General features: G+C 43.5%; 1 protein-coding gene across 4 annotated transcripts in view; it reads left to right on the top strand.

Annotated features, from left to right (window-relative positions):
- The window catches only part of PRKG1 (protein kinase cGMP-dependent 1), a 1163528-nt gene that overhangs the window by 799287 nt on the left and 348481 nt on the right, over positions 1–15760 (top strand). For 3 of the 4 annotated variants that reach the window (XM_040454314.1, XM_040454315.1, XM_040454316.1), the window contains exon 5: positions 7058–7121. In XM_040454314.1, coding sequence (XP_040310248.1) covers positions 7058–7121 — 64 coding nt within the window. Of the gene's footprint in view, positions 1–7055; positions 7122–15760 lie in introns of all 4 variants that reach the window. The other variant, XM_040454317.1, reaches the window with a different exon arrangement.

Raw genomic sequence — 15760 nt, 5'->3', positions numbered from 1 at the left:
GTGGAAGTATATGAAAAGATCACTCAGAGATTGGTGGTAGGAAAGGGGGGGAAGTAGGCTAATGACTTTTTCAGATTATTGTGAACCTTGTTCTTTGATACAACACCACAGCCCAACAAATACTGGTTTATTGACGGTTAAATGCAATGTGGAATGTCAAACAGTAGCTACATTAGTATCCATTGATCCATCTTGTACTTCAAATAGATCTTTATCCATGCATGGTTTTGTAACATCATGCATGTATCAATCACCTGGAAAAATACTGCTTCACTGCACTATGCAGGACTTCCAATCCTAAAAACCCTATCTGTTAATATCCACATATCACCAAAGATCTCATCAGAAAAGTCTTCAAGTATTGGAAAGCTGCTAAGCCCAAAGTGGCAGCTAAAAGTTTTGTGAAGTTGTAATTTTCGTTTGAAAGTTCACGTTTTATCATGGGCAACAAACACTGCCTGGGTTGTTCCCCCCTTGTAGTGAAAGGCTCACTTTGTTCGTTTTTGAAAAACTGTCTGCCAGATACACACATCTGAATAACCACAATTTGTTGGTCATTGTGAAGTAAAAATGATGTTCCTTGGATCAAGTGGAAGTCTTCAGCTTGCCGTTCCAGCAAAGACACAAGGGATCTGGGGCGCCTGGGTGGCTCAGTTGGTTAAGCGGCTGACTTGGGCTCAGGTCATGATTTCACGGTCCGTGAGTTCAAGGCCCGCGTCGGGCTCTGTGCTGACAGCTCGGAGCCTGGAGCCTGTTTGGGATTCTGTGTCTCCCTGTCTCTGACCCTCCCCCATTCATACTCTGTCTCTCTCTGTCTCAAAAATAAATAAACGTTAAAAAAAAATTAAAAAAAAAAAGACACAAGAGATCTTCCTGGAGACTGCCACCGTGCTTTGGTATACCCAGAAGGACAGCTTGCATACTTGCCATTTTGTCGCACACCATATTCAAAAGATGCGTATTTAAGAGTTGAAACGTGGGGCGCCTGGGTGGCGCAGTCGGTTAAGCGTCCGACTTCAGCCAGGTCACGATCTCGCGGTCCGGGAGTTCGAGCCCCGCGTCGGGCTCTGTGCTGACAGCTCAGAGCCTGGAGCCTGTTTCAGATTCTGTGTCTCCCTCTCTCTGCTCCTCCCCCATTCATGCTCTGTCTCTCTCTGTCCCAAAAATAAATAAACGTTGAAAAAAAAATTTTTTTAAATAAAAAGGGTTGAAACGTAATAATGTTAATAACTTTTATTATTTCATCAAAAATGTGTTAAAATAAAAAACGACATTTTATTTAATTTTTCTAACTGTGGGTAAGTGGGGATTAAGCATATAATGGCAATGAGTGCAGTTTGGTGGTCACCGCCTTAACCTGTGCTGAGGGGTCCCCGTTGCTTTCACACCATCGGTGCAAATACCAGCCTGGCTGTTCTAGAATGACCCATAGGTGGGAACAAGTATTCCACACCAAATAGCTCAGTACCACTTGTGTTTGTAGCCAGCTGTTCGTAGAAAAGATGATCTTCTTTGATGATTGGTTGCTTCTGATAGCAGGTAAATACAAGCAAAAGGGCAAGTGTAGTCATGTCCGTACATTAATCCGCTCGGAAGGCAAAAGTGCAGCTCTGTAAAGAAGAACTGAAGTCCCTTCTGTGCTCGCAGCTGTAGCTTTGATTCAACTAGATGCTATATCATTGGAAAGAGGCAGTGCGGTGATTTCTTCTACTGACTTCATCCAGCGGGCGTGGAACGAGGTCAACTCTGCAATCCTTTCTTGGTCTCTGAGCTACCGTGGGCCTTTTCGAGTCATTGCAATATGGTGACTCATCCCATGAGATGCTCCCCTTCCTAATTTGAAAGGCCGTACCAAACAATTTTGGGCCTTCAGAATCCTCATCACGTCTACATTTAAAAGTTCCATTTCCTTTTCTTTAAATTTTGAATGATTGGGCTCAAAGTGACATCATAACTGACACAATAAGGTTGTTTAAGAAATACTCCTTTCTGTAAGACAATAAGGGAAATTCTAATTCTTAGGGAAAAGTTGATTTTGTCATACTGTTCTTATTTGTAGTGACATTCTTAAAAATGAACAAAAATATAATGAGTTTTCTTTTATTTAGTTCTTAATAATAATTAGAAAAGTCTGAAGCTATAGCAGCTTTAGATAAAATTCTAAAAGAAATATTTTGCAAAACATATAAAACTATTATTGTGACAGAAGATATGCAAATGTATGTTCTTCTTACTGTTTTGTTTTGTTTTGTTTTGTTTTTCACTTTGACATAAGAAACGCAGGTCTGAATAGCCAGTTATTCAGGAGTTCAAAAGAATGATCTGTTGAATGATAAGGTTACGAGATTATAGCACATGTGTGATAACTGTCTAGTAAGAGCACAGATTTACTGAAATTATGCTGAGTTAATTTCTGTAAATAGTACACATATTATAAACCTATATACTACCTTACATTCTAGGAAACCCAAGAACATACAAGCATATATCCATTAGCCATCAAAGCAATGGTGTCACCATATTTTGTCTTTTTTTTTTAAATTTTATTGTTTATTTATTTTTGAGAGACAGAGAGATAGAGCATGAGCGGGTGAGGAGCAGAGAGAGAGAGGGAGACACAGAACCCGAAGCAGGCTCCAGGTTCTGAGCTGTCGGCACAGAGCCTGACGTGGGGCTCAAACTCACAGACTGCGAGATCATGACCCGAGCTGAAGTCGGATGCTTAACCCACTGAGCCACCCAGGTGCCCCGATGTCACCATATTTTGTACGGTGTCTGTGGGATTCTGTTGTATACATGTGAAAGAATACGGTATTAAAGGCAAATTACAAGTTACACTATTTGCTTTGACTTTGAGACCCCCCTTAAAAGGGATCTTGGGGAATCTGCAGCCTCTTACATCACATTTCAAGCTGCTGCTGTATAAAATTCTATATTCTGTAAGTGTTTCAATTTCATTGACACATGGCTGTAATAAAATCCTTTGTACTTGGGTTTTCTCTCCCCTCTGTTAATTGTTCCTTTCAAACAGTAGATTGGCAGAAATAAAAGCATTAAGACAAATTCAGAATGTGGGACATCCAATAAGACAGTTGTCCAATCTCTTCCAAAGTTAATGCCATGGGGGAAGGTGGGAGAGGGGTGTTGTAGAACGAGAGACTAGAGGTCAAGGTACAGAACAGCCAAGAGACATTGATGCGCAGAATTTTACTGGATCCTGGTTTAAGAAGAAAAAAAAATAGTAAAGACATTTTTGAACATAAGTAATGTTTTAATATGAAACAGATACTAGATGTTATTACAGAAGTTCATTTTCTTATGTATAACAATGGTACTATAGTTAGTTAGACACACGTTCTCATTTTTCGGATATGTACGCTGCAGGTGAGGGACTGGGGTGAAGTTTCATGGTATCTGCAACTATGAAATGTGTCCTTGAAAATGATCTATGAGCCTATTTATAGACACAAATAAAAATGGGTGAACTGAAGGTACATAAAGATAGCACAAGTGTTAAGAGTGGCAAATCTAGGTGGTAGGGATACAGGTGATTCTTGAACTATTCTTTCAGTCTTTCAATTTGTTTAACTTTTTTCATGATAAAAAGGTAGTTAATAAATCAAATATTATTAATATTATTCATATCCATATCACTATCAAAAAGACTATAGAACTGTTTTGAAAGTTGCATGAGGCATTTTCTAATAATGCGACTGTAAACCATACCAGCCAGTGGATAAGTGATGAGCTCCACGTAATTTAGAGGGGGATTTTCCAACTTCTGTCACTTATGTTGGGTGGTGCCACCTCAGGCCAACTCTCAAGGGCACACTTGTCAAATCTGTAAAAGGGATGACAATAACAATGGTGATTTCAGAAGGTGGTTGTAAAACAAAACTTTATGTTCTCTATAAAATGCTTACCCCAGTGCCTGGCCAATAGGAGAGACTCAAATCTCGTCTTGTATTATTGTCTTTGCAAATTGCAAATTCCAAGTCCTTACTTGATTCCATTAGAAAAACCAATGGCAGAGCTTTACAGGCATTAAATCATCTCTATTACATTGCACTCAAACACATTCTGTAACTTCAGGCCTATTGCAAGTCCTTAGGGGAATCAGCAGTCTTAATAGATGTGTAAGAATTACTTGTAATTAGCATGAAGATTGTTATAATAAATTATTTTTCACTTAAAATATTCTTCTCTACTGTTGAAGCATTTTCTGGAAGTTTGTCCTTATAATTATTTTGCCTTCAGTTTTCTAAATCATAAACAACTTCATCTTGAATTTTATGTGCAAATTAGTAGAGTCTACATGAATGTCTTTTGATGTTTGGGGGAAATTTAACCAACATATTTCATGGGGTAGAATTCCAAATTATGAATATCCTCAATTGTTTTGTTCTTGGTGTTGAAGCTCTTGGTGAACCAATAATTCTTAGAAAGGAAATTAATCCTATGAGAGGCGATGCCTGGGTGGCTCACTTGGTTAAACACCTGACTCTTGATTTCAGCTCAGGTCATGATCTCATGATTCGTGGGTTCGAGCCTCATGTTGGGCTCCTCACTGTTAGCACACGTGCTCTCTCTCTCTTACTCTCTCTCAAAATAAATAAATTTAAAAATATAGTGTTTGTAATGATAAAGGTCTTAGGATTTTAAAGATAGCTACAGAAGTATATTCAAAGCAATTTATTAAAGTGAAGCCATTTGGTTTTTTGTCAGTTGCTCTCCATTTGGTTAAATTTAGAAGTTCCCCAGTGGTTACCATTTTTTCACAATGTTTCTTCTTAAAAATCAGCCTTAATCTTTGTTGGTAACAAATGCCACTGAATGCTTTGAGACATTTAAAATTGTCAAAGATTAGGATAGGCATACAACAGAATATTATTCAGACGAGAAAGAAGGAAGTTCACATTTGCAACATGGCTGGACCTTGAAGGCCTTAACGCTAAGTGAAACAAGGCCAGACTGAAAAAGACGAATACCGTATGCTATCACGTGTATGTGGAATCGAAGTAAAAAGTCAAGGTCATAGAAACATTGGGTCTTAACGTGGGTGCGGGGGGCTGGAGGGTGGAGGAGACAGGAAGATGCTGGTTAAAATGATACAAACTTTCAGGTACAGCTTAGGATGAATAAGGTCTATATCTAACGTATCACATGGTGATGATGAGGGGTAACACCGTGAAATGTGCTAATGGAGTAAAACTGCAAATATTTTCCACCAAAAAAAAAAAAAAAGATAAATACGTGCGGTAACACGCGTGTTAATTACCTAGATGGGATGAGCCCTTTGACGATGTGTACATGTATCAGGACGTACACTTTAAATATCTCATTCTATTTGTCATTTATACCTCAGAGCTGAAAAAACACAGTTGTAAAAGGTATTTAAAGTGCTCTTCCTACCATTTAATGTTTATGTTTTTGCTGAATGTATTATGTCATCAAGCACATACTAATTTTTTTTTTCTTGTGGACAAGAACTCTCCAGAACGTGGAATTATTATGGTATGGATTGGCATGGACATAGCATATAGTTCAGATGAAGTGGAGCATAGAAGAGACTACAGGCTTGTCTAAGGAAGGGAGCCAATTATAATATGAGGAAAACTCGACTGTAGTTTGTGGTTCACACCAATACCCACTGGGATAGAAGCATTCTGATCACCCTTCCATCTTAGGAGATGCTGAGAGATAGCTCATTAAAAGAACAAGGAAGGGGTAGATTTTTCCACCTGCATCACTCATGGAAATAGTTTCCTCTGTCTTCCCCTGTTTCTGTGAGAAGTTCCATCCAGCTGCTGAAATAGACTGCCTTCTGGAAATTAAAACCCACACGGCTAAGACCATAGCAGTAAATCTGGTGGAACAGATGGGCCTGGGTGAACCGTTCTACCTCTGAATAAAGACCTTGGGATGTTGTCAGTAGGCTTTACACCAAGTAATAGGAATCAGAGAGACAGATGAACGGTATGCTCTGATTTCTTTCATTGTATTGTTCTAACCAAGCCTGAATTATTTGCTAAGTCAAATATCAGATACGCAAATGTAGATGCACTCATTATAGCCTTCTATTTAAGCATTGAAGTATGATTATATGAGACTTGAATTCTGTATCCCAGTTAGGCTTTCCAGTGGAGTTTCAAGAATGACATGTTGATGGGTGTGTTTATTTCTTTTGAAGTCATTACTATTTCACATATAAAAGAACTTTTGTTGGTCTGTGCATTTAGCATCGCTCCGTATTTTCCTTTGCTGGTCATTGGGTGGAAAAATTAGAGAAGGAGGAGGTAAGGGAAACTAATATTTTCCTGGCCTACTGAGTCTGGCTTTTTTTCTCCACGTCTGATCTGCTCCTTATCATTGTCCCGGGATGCCTTCACACATCCCTGCTTTCATAACTTTGCTCTACATGCACTAACGTGTCGTTGTTTGTAAATGATGGAAAATACAGGAGTTGAATAAGACAGATAAGCTGTTCTTATTTTTGTGGAATTTTAATTCTCGCAGGGAGAATACCCCAGAACAAATCCCTGATCAAATATCTAATGACTGCTAGAGCAGGGGATAAAGAAGCTCTCAGGGGGAGAACCTGACCTGGCTGGAGGGGGTTGGGGAGAAAGCAAGCTTCCAAGGTTGTTGAATGAATGCTTGCAGGTGTGAGTGTATCATCATTCAAGCCGTGTCCTAAAGAATGAGTAGAGGTGTCCTGTAGAAGGGAGTGTGCGTCATTGTGTGCGTGCGTGTGTGTAGGTACAGAGGGACCTAGAGAGGAATCTGGTGAGAGAAGACTGGTAAAGAAGAAACTGTTTTTTCCCCCGTTATAGCCGAGGCATCTATGATGATAAGTGGGCTTTAACCTCGGCTCTGGCCCACTTCTGTGTTCTCCCTGGTACAACATGCCTTTTCCCTGTCGGTCATCAAGTCACGCTCGCGTCCGTGCTTTCGTCTTCATCCGCAGGTTCTTGGTCGTGAAACGTTTGCTGTTGCACGTTGCTGTTTGGTTGGTGGAAGGAAGTTGCTTCAGCATCTTCTCTGTTTGCTTTTGCAGTGTCCCAACGTTCCAGAGCCTTCCTGAAGAGATCCTCAGTAAGCTTGCTGATGTCCTCGAAGAGGTAATTGTTTTTAAGCCCTTGAACTTTGTGGTTGGGACATAGCCCAGCACAGCAGCGTGATGATGGGTCACCCACGGCAGAGAGACCCTGAAAGAGCTTTCAGCCCTGGGGTGAGCAGTGTACGTGGCCTTGAATAAAAGCCAGCTCAGCACACCTGTCATTTATACGCAGTTAGAAAGGTGCAAACCGACTTAGCGACTGAGGGAGGAAAACCCCATTGTGGCAAATAGGATGTTTCCTTTGACTTCCAAGAATGGGAGATGGCGAATTTCTCTCTCCTTTCGGTCCGTGTAAAGCGAGATTTCAGTAGCTACCCCTCAGAAGCTTCCGATGAGCAAATTTACAACAGGTATATGTTTTATTAGCATATGAGTATGTATGCACCAATGCAAAAATGTCGCTAACGTTCGTATTCTCTGAAGCTGTGAAGCCCAGGGAATGGTACAACAGGGCCCACTAGGTTTGCAGCTTCCTGACTGGCCAGGGAAGGATAGGGTCTCTGCAGAGACAGCGAAGGAGGGGTACCGGAGCGCCCGTGCAGGAGCGCAGGGTGATGGGGGTGAGAGGAGCTGGGGGACACCTGCTCTGGTATCTTCTGCTTCCCCAGGGATCCCGAAAGCAGGGTCACCGGCTGAGGATGAAGAACGGGCGGAGGTATGGGAGGTTCGGGAACAGAGGAGGAGGCAGGACAGACATGGAGGCGTGGATGAGCTAGGAAAACACAGCGTGACCGCCAGGTGCCCTGCCACCCCACTTGACGTTAGCCGTCCCAAATCTAAATTAAACAGGCGAGGAAGAGTTGATCGAAGACATGTGACGGGGGCACAGATCAGGCTCAACCCTGCTGGAACAGGAGGTGGCAGATTTTTAAGTACTGGGCTGAGCTAGTGGAGAATAAGGGAGGGGGAGGGAAAAGTCCTCCTGGGGTAGGAGGCCGGCCAGTGTGATGAGGTCCTTGGAGTCGGCCCATCGTCCCTTCCAGAAGCCGGGCTCCCGCCCTCTCACAGACACGCGGGTGTGGGTACTGGGCCAAGAACAAGGAGGGGTGAGGAGAGAATATGGAGCTGAGGTGCAGGTTCAGAAAGGACGGTGGCTCCGGCCCCGGGATGTGGCCAGCGCGAGGATGGGAGGTGTGTGCGGAGGAGCGGGGCCAGCTGGAGATGGTGGCATCGGGGGGAGGGGGGGGTGTGAGTCTCAGGAGCGCTGAGCAATTGTCAGAGTTGTGCGCCAGCAGGGGTGACTTGGAAAGATGCCGAAGATGGTTTTCTCTCCGGGCCCCACCCCCACCCCCGCCCCTCCCGGCCCTTCAAGGATCCGCAGAAGCCCAGAGGTTCCTCTGCACGAATTCTAGCTCCTGGCCTATGGGAAAGAGCCCGCCTACGATGCGCTGGTCCCCCTCACCTCCTGTGAAGGAAAGCAAAAGTCACATTGGGTAACCAGGTTCAAGTGGACGGAATTCACGAGAGAAAAACAGGGGTTGCGCTTCTCCCTGAATGCCCTGACCCCGGTGCCTGTAGCCTCTTGGGATGCAAAGCCGCTCTCCCTGCCCCTTTTGGTTTTTCCTTTCCTCGCTGGATACACGCAGAAGAGCTCTCTGATGCCCTTTTCTGTTTTTCACCAAAGCAAACTAAAAGTACAGACTTGACTAGTCCCAATGAAGCCCTGCAAAAAAATCCTTTAATCACGTTCTTTCTTTGCCACAGCTGGGGGAGGATTTGTATGCTCTGCAAGACAATGGTGAGAGCTCTGTAACCTTTCTGACCCAAGGAAGATATTTTCGCCTTTTAGGTCAGATTTGCTAATCGACAGGTGCCTTAATGGACGTTTGGATGGTGTGAGCCACAGTGCATCCTATAGGGATGCTGCGGGGGAAGGGACACGCGTGCATTTGTTTTGAGGCAAGGCGCCCACGTATTTGTTTTGAGGACACGAAAGTGAAGTAAACAGACAAAATGCAAAGCAGACCTATGAATAGACCACGCGGTGCGCGGAAGTATTCGACTCAAGTTGCATAAGCAAGTATAGTGAGACACTAGATGCAATTATGGATCAGATAGAGTGAGCAAATTGGGAAGAACAAAAGCAACGGTAATGTCACGTCACGTTAATGGGAATGTGCTTGCATAGTAATGGAGCGGTCTTTCTTTCTGCAAGTGTCCACAAGATGAAAGAAGGCCAGATCCTCCTGAAAGGACAGCGGTATTATTGTAGCGTTCAACAAAGAAGTGGCAGCCTTGTTTGTTGGGCAGATATTTGGGGAGCACCTGCCCCGTGCCAGGAATTGCTGTGGCTCTGGGGATCCGGGGCTGTGCCCCGGCAACGTTAAGTTCCAGCGGAGGCGACAGACGAGGCAAACGGTGCTGGGGATGAGGCCGCTCGGTATGGGGTTTGCTGTAGGAGGACCTCCCTGGGGAGGTGAGGTTCATGCTGACATCCAAATCCAGATAGGAGATGCCCTGCATGCCGGGCAGAGCTGGGAGCAGACACAGGTCCTAAAGCAGGAGGAAGCTTCTTCCCCTTGAGGAACAGAAGGAAGGTTTATAGCAGGCTGACATGGGGCTGGAGGAAGTCAGGCAAGGCCTGTTGACAGTGGCTTTGTGGGCACGATGAGAACTTTGGTTTTTATTCTGAGCACGATGGGGAGACGTGGAGGGTTGGAAGCCGTGAAGGGGCACGTTCTGAGTTGTGTTTTAATCACCTCTGGCTGGCTGGTGGGCGAAGGGGGGTTGGAGTGGATCAGACTGCCGTCAGCCCAGTGAGGCTGGGCGTCCCTGTGCGCGCGTACTTTCTGGCTCTTATTCCTTCTAGTCACTGTGAAACAATACTTCCAGTGTAAGGGGACAAAAAGAGTTCAAGAACGGGGACAGGGGACGCAGGGGCAGAGAGAGATAATGTGTCACAGATGGAAAGAGAAATGAAGTGGTTCAGGAGGGTCCGTGTGACTAAAGGACACGCAGGGGACACTTGGAGCATCCTCTCCTACAGGTGTAAAAGAAGCCTCTGTCCGAGCCATTTCTGCCACTGCCCCACCCCCCCAGCTTCCCCGCCCCTCAGTAATTTCTGGTGCGGACGTACATAGCCGCTTTTGTGTTTGTCCCTGTGAGATTCTATAACAGGAACTAGTACCCTTACTCTTTTTTTTTTAAGTTCACTTATTTTGAGAGAGAGAGAGAGCTCAAGTGGGGGAGCCACAGAGAGAGAGGGAGAGAGAGAATCCCAAGCAGGCTCCATGATGTCAGCACAGAACCCAACGCAGGGGGGGTTCTCATGAACCGAGAGATCATGACATGAGCCGAAATCAAGAGTCAGATGCTTAAACTACTGAGATGCCCATGCGCCCCCTAATACTCTTTTTCTATGTATGGCAATTTAGTGACCCTTGCTTTTTTGTCTTTATATCTTAGAGTAGAAAGATTTCCTTTGCATATTGAATCTCCCTTGCCTCTTTAGGGACATACAAAAGTTCTCTCTAGTTCCTTTCAGGAGGTGCGTGTAGGCGTAAGTTCTTGTCAGAAGACCTATCCGATGAAGCACACTGATCCCAACCTTTTCCCAGGCTGGGTTCTGCAAAGACATGTTGAAATAATCTGTGTGACTTTCTCATTGTTCAGCTTTATTATCAGTGTGGTATGCTTTTCCACGTCTGACTCCAACCAAGTCTTTCTACATATCAGAGGAGATTTCAGGTGCTCCCAGTTTGGTTTGCTAGAGAAGCCATTTTATTGTTGGTAAAATACATCAGAAGAGGCGTTTTTGGTGCGTGTAGTGACTAGCAACCTCAAACTTCAGAAACTGATTTCATTGGCCTCCATCCCATCCCTTTTATCAAAGCAAAAAGTGTCTATTTGAATTAATTAGTCAAGTGCTATGATCTATTCTGAGACTCGAGAAAACACCCAGGGGTAAAGGAAGAGAAGTGTGAAATTATAAGATAAGGTGTAATTTCTTCTTTATTACTCTAACAATGAATGACACACACTTCCTTTTTCCTTCACATACACATGATTAGTCTTTGTGATGAATTACATTTTTCAAATGGATGGGGCAATTCGTAGCTAATCCCCAACTGAGAAATAGTTCGCTTCAATGCTTACCTATCCAAGCACAGTGGGCAATAAACCCATATCTGACGTTCGTTCAAATATCAGGACTGTGGTGACATCTTTAAGGATATTGGCACACAAAAACATGTTCCGATAGAGAAGACGAGTAAGAATTAACCTGAAAGCCTATCGCAAAGCGTGTTCAAAAATTTGAGGAAGAGTTAGGTTTTTGCCCTCACGGGCAAAACAGTTGAGAACTCAGGGAAAATTACTTCATGGAAAATGCCAGATTGAAGACCAAATTAAGCCAACAAATCCACTTTTCACCGCTTGGCATAGCATATTTTCCCTTTATGTGAATAGAAGTGGGGCATGGGTGCTATATTTAAATCCCTTGATTTTTAAATGGAAAATAAAGCATATCAAAACCACTTCTTTGCATTTATGGGAATCTGTTTCATGTCCAATTTGCTCATTAAAACATTGGATTTGTTCATCTTAGAAATAAAAATCCTCTTTGCGGGGCGCCTGGGTGGCGCAGTCGGTTAAACGTCCGACTTCAGCCAGGTCACGATCTCGCGGTCCGGGAGTTCGAGCCCCGCGTCAGGCTCTGGGCTGATGGCTCAGAGCCTGGAGCCTGTTTCCGATTCTGTGTCTTCCTCTCTCTCTGCCCCTCCCCCGTTCATGCTCTGTCTCTCTCTGTCGCAAAAATAAATAAACGTTGAAAAAAAAATTAAAAAAAAAAATCCTCTTTGCTACATCAGCTTTGTAAAGCTCTTCACCTCTGGGTCAGCAACCTCACACGATTGCATCTTGGACACGCTTGAGCCTGAATAATGCTCGTTCTGCTCTGTGTCCCTAGATGGTCCATTGGTTTTTTATTTTGTTTTGTTGTTGGTATTTATACCATCGTGGTCCTGACAAACTCTTAAGATAAATAATATTCCTCGGACGTCTTGAATTAGGGAAAAGATGAGAAAGTAAAAATGGGGGAAAAAAGGCAAGGAGAAAATGTTTTTCAGATCCCCCATTACTTGATAATATAGTAGGAGGCAAATACCAGATTATACCATCCAGAGAATATCGCTGGAGAAAGAGGTGAATGTACCAGATGCACTCCTTCTCGCTTCAAGGTCCAGCAGGTGTGAGTAAGTATGTCACTGTTCCTCGGTGGTACCCTGTCACGTTGAGGTCTTCCCAAATCCCTCTGCATTCTCTACAGTTGTTAGTAATGCAGGGGAAAGTTCTACATTTGATTGAGTTATTGGAACGTTCTGTAAAGCTCTCTTTTTTCCACTCTAAACAGGCCTGGAGTCTTCAGGAAAGAAACTGATGGAGCAGACAGGAACATTATTAGTTCTTTTGAAATCTGTTGTTTGGATTAAACTTTTTCTTCCCTTCCTTCAGGCCTGGCTCTTGCTATTCAAAGCCAAGCTGGAGGGAATTCAAAGACCTGTTCTTTCGCAATTGCTTTCGGATAAAGGGCTCTGAATATGAAGATTAGACTGTTTGGTTCTTTCTGGTTTCTTTTGGGTCATCCTTTCTGTGAGGCAAATAACTGCTTTTGGAGGGGGATGGTGTGGGAAGTGTGTGTGCTTGGTGGCAGGACATAGAGATGAGAAAGTAAAGACAAAACTCTGTTTAATATTAACTTCTTCATGTTTTATTGTTTTTTAAAGCTTATTTGTTTCGAGGCAACGGGCAGAGAGAGAGAATCCCAAGCAGGCTCTGCTCTGAGCCCAGAGCCAGATGTGGGGCTCAGTTCCACAATGGTGAGATTATGACCTGAGTCAAATCAAGAATCAGATGCTTAACTGACTGACCCACCCAGGCGCTCCTACATCTTATTCTATTATAGAAGTATATATGGAATGGAAGAACATATTCGCAAATCACATGTGATAAGAGATTTGTGTTATTCAGTGTTCTCTAGAGAAGCAGAACCAATGGGATGAATATATATACAAAGATTTGTTTTAAGGGATTCGCTCATGTGATCATGGAGTCTGCCAAGTTCAAATTCTACAGAATGGGCTCGCAGGCTGGAGACGAGAAGTTCAAGTCCAAAGGCCACCTGCTGGCAGAAATCCTTCTTGGCAGGGAGGTCAGTCTCTGTTCTGTTAAGATCATCAGTTGATTGGATGAGACCCATCCAATGATAAAGGGAAATCGGCTCCACTCACAGTCTACTAATTTAAATATTAATTTTATCCACCAAAAATACCCTCAGTGAAAAATCCAAAATACTGTTGGAGCAAAGACCTGGATACTGAGGGCCAAGCCAAGTGGACAAATTCACCATCACAGGACTTGTATCTAATATATATCAAGAACACTAACAACTCAATAATAAACACAGTTCAATGTTAGAGGTAGCACGTGACTTGAATAGACATCTCCCCAAAGAAGAGATGCACAGAAGGCCACTAAGCACATGTAAAGAGTTTCAATGTTAATAGTCACTAGGGACATGAAAATCAAAGCCATGAAGGTGTACCATTTCACACCCACTTGGATGGCTGGAATTAAAAAGACAGATGATAACAAATGTGGATGTGAAGAAATTAAAAGTCTAAAATGTCACTGGTGTGGTTGTAAAATCCCATGGCTTCTTTGAAAGTCAGGCAACTCCTTGACATAGCAGACACAGGGTTACCATGTGATGCATATGTTCTGTTATTGGGTATTTTCCAAGAGACTCGAAAATAGACATCCAGGGGCACCTGAGTGGCTCGGTCGGTTAAGCATCCGACTCTTGACTTCAGCTCAGGTCATGATCTCACTGTCCTTGAGTTCAAGCCCTGTGTTATGCTCTGTGCTGACAGAGTGGAACTGGCTTGGAATCCTCTCTCCTCCTCCCTCTCTGTCTTCCCCCGCTATTTCAAAAATAAGTACACTTAAAAAAAAAAAAAAAGAAAATAGATGTCCACACAAAAGATTGTAAATGAATGTCCATGGCAGTATTATTCCTAATAGCCTAGAAGTAGAAACATAATAAGTAAATCAAATGTGCTGTGCTCATACAGTGCAATATTATTCGGCTATAAAATGCCATACATCGAATGAGTCTATTGAAACGAAATGCCCAGAATAGGCAGGTCTGTAGAGCCAGAACCCAGGAGGTTGAGGGGCATGGGGAGTGATTAATGAGCATGGGTGTCTTTTCAAGGTGATGAAAATATTTTGAAATTAGATCTTGGTGATAGTTGCACGAGTATCTATATACTGAAAACCGTGGAATTGTGGACTTTAAATGGTTGAATTTTATAATCTGTGAATTCTATCTTAAAGCTTTCGGAGAAATGTAAAAGAAGAAAGAATGGAAGGATAGGACGGTAAAGAGGTGGTGGAATATGAGCAATATTGCGGGAGATGATGTAAGGAAACAATTGAAGGAACTTAGAAATTTGTCCTGGAGAAGACTTTGGGGTTGAGAGTATGGGATTGTTTTCTAAGTAGACTATATTGTCTGTGTTGGGGATGGGATGCTTAGTCTCTAAAAACAGTGAGACTTTAGCAACCTAGTTAACGCATTATTCATCAATGTCTCATTTACGAATGGGGATAGCATCCATTTCTGCCTCTCGTAGCATTGCCGTGGTCTTACGCTGGATGATGAATGTAAAATCATTAAACGTAAACACGCCATCTTGGATGCTGGTCAGCAGTGCTTACCAATGAATCCACCTATCTGCACGCATAGAAAACACATGTCTTGCACACATGGCAGGCACACGCACGAGACTGTTCGTGGCTGTCAGGTGTGTGGGCTGTCCCGAGTCCTACTCGTGTCTCCATCTGGAAGGCTGAGAAGGCATCGGTGGTGTCTGGGGTCACCTGCGGTTGTTACAACCCCAGGTGAGGGTGGCAGGCGGCTGCTGTCGGCCTCCCGTGGTTAGAAGCGGGGATGATACGAAGCATCCTCCGTTGCACAGGACAGCGCTTCAACAAGTATCCAGCCCCAAATGTCAGTAGTACAGACACAGAAATTCTGCTGCAAACCGCAGGTATGATGCACTTGGGAAAGTCTGCTAAATGTGTGAAGGAAATAAAATCGGGTGATACGGTAGAGAGTACCAGGGATGGACGGTTTGGAGAGTTATCTCGGAAGAGGTGGCCTTCGGGTTGACAGGCGTGCACATGGCGTGGATGGCAAAATACAGTACAAAATGTGAAGGATTAGCGGATAGAATACATATTTGGAAGGCTGCAGTGCATGAAGACATTTAGTCGGGATGTCGTGGACACTTACGCGTTGATTGGATGCCGGGACGATATCGCGTGTGCATCTTTGGCCTAATGGCGTTTCTGTATAATGACATTCTCAGCGAGCTTTCTGTGAGCTAACACAAACAGCAGACATCCTGTCTACTTAATGATGCGAACGCAGGGCTAGCCTGGGTCTTCTGTTAAATACCAGCCCAGGTAAATCCTTTTCAGGCATTCCCAACTTCTAGCTGGGGAACCGGGGCTCGGGCAACACAGCTAGGTAAACGAGGAGGAATTTTAACCCACTCTGGCACTACAATCAGCATCTTTCACCACTGTACTGCATTAGATTTTGAAAACTTGTGGATTAAATGAATAAGAAAACCC

Source organism: Herpailurus yagouaroundi, unplaced genomic scaffold (genome assembly GCF_014898765.1).
Source record: "Herpailurus yagouaroundi ecotype Mexico unplaced genomic scaffold, PumYag 211, whole genome shotgun sequence".
In the NCBI taxonomy this organism is placed as follows: Eukaryota; Metazoa; Chordata; class Mammalia; order Carnivora; family Felidae; genus Herpailurus; species Herpailurus yagouaroundi.
Note: the sequence above shows the minus strand (reverse complement) of the source record. Positions and strands in the feature narration are given on the sequence as shown.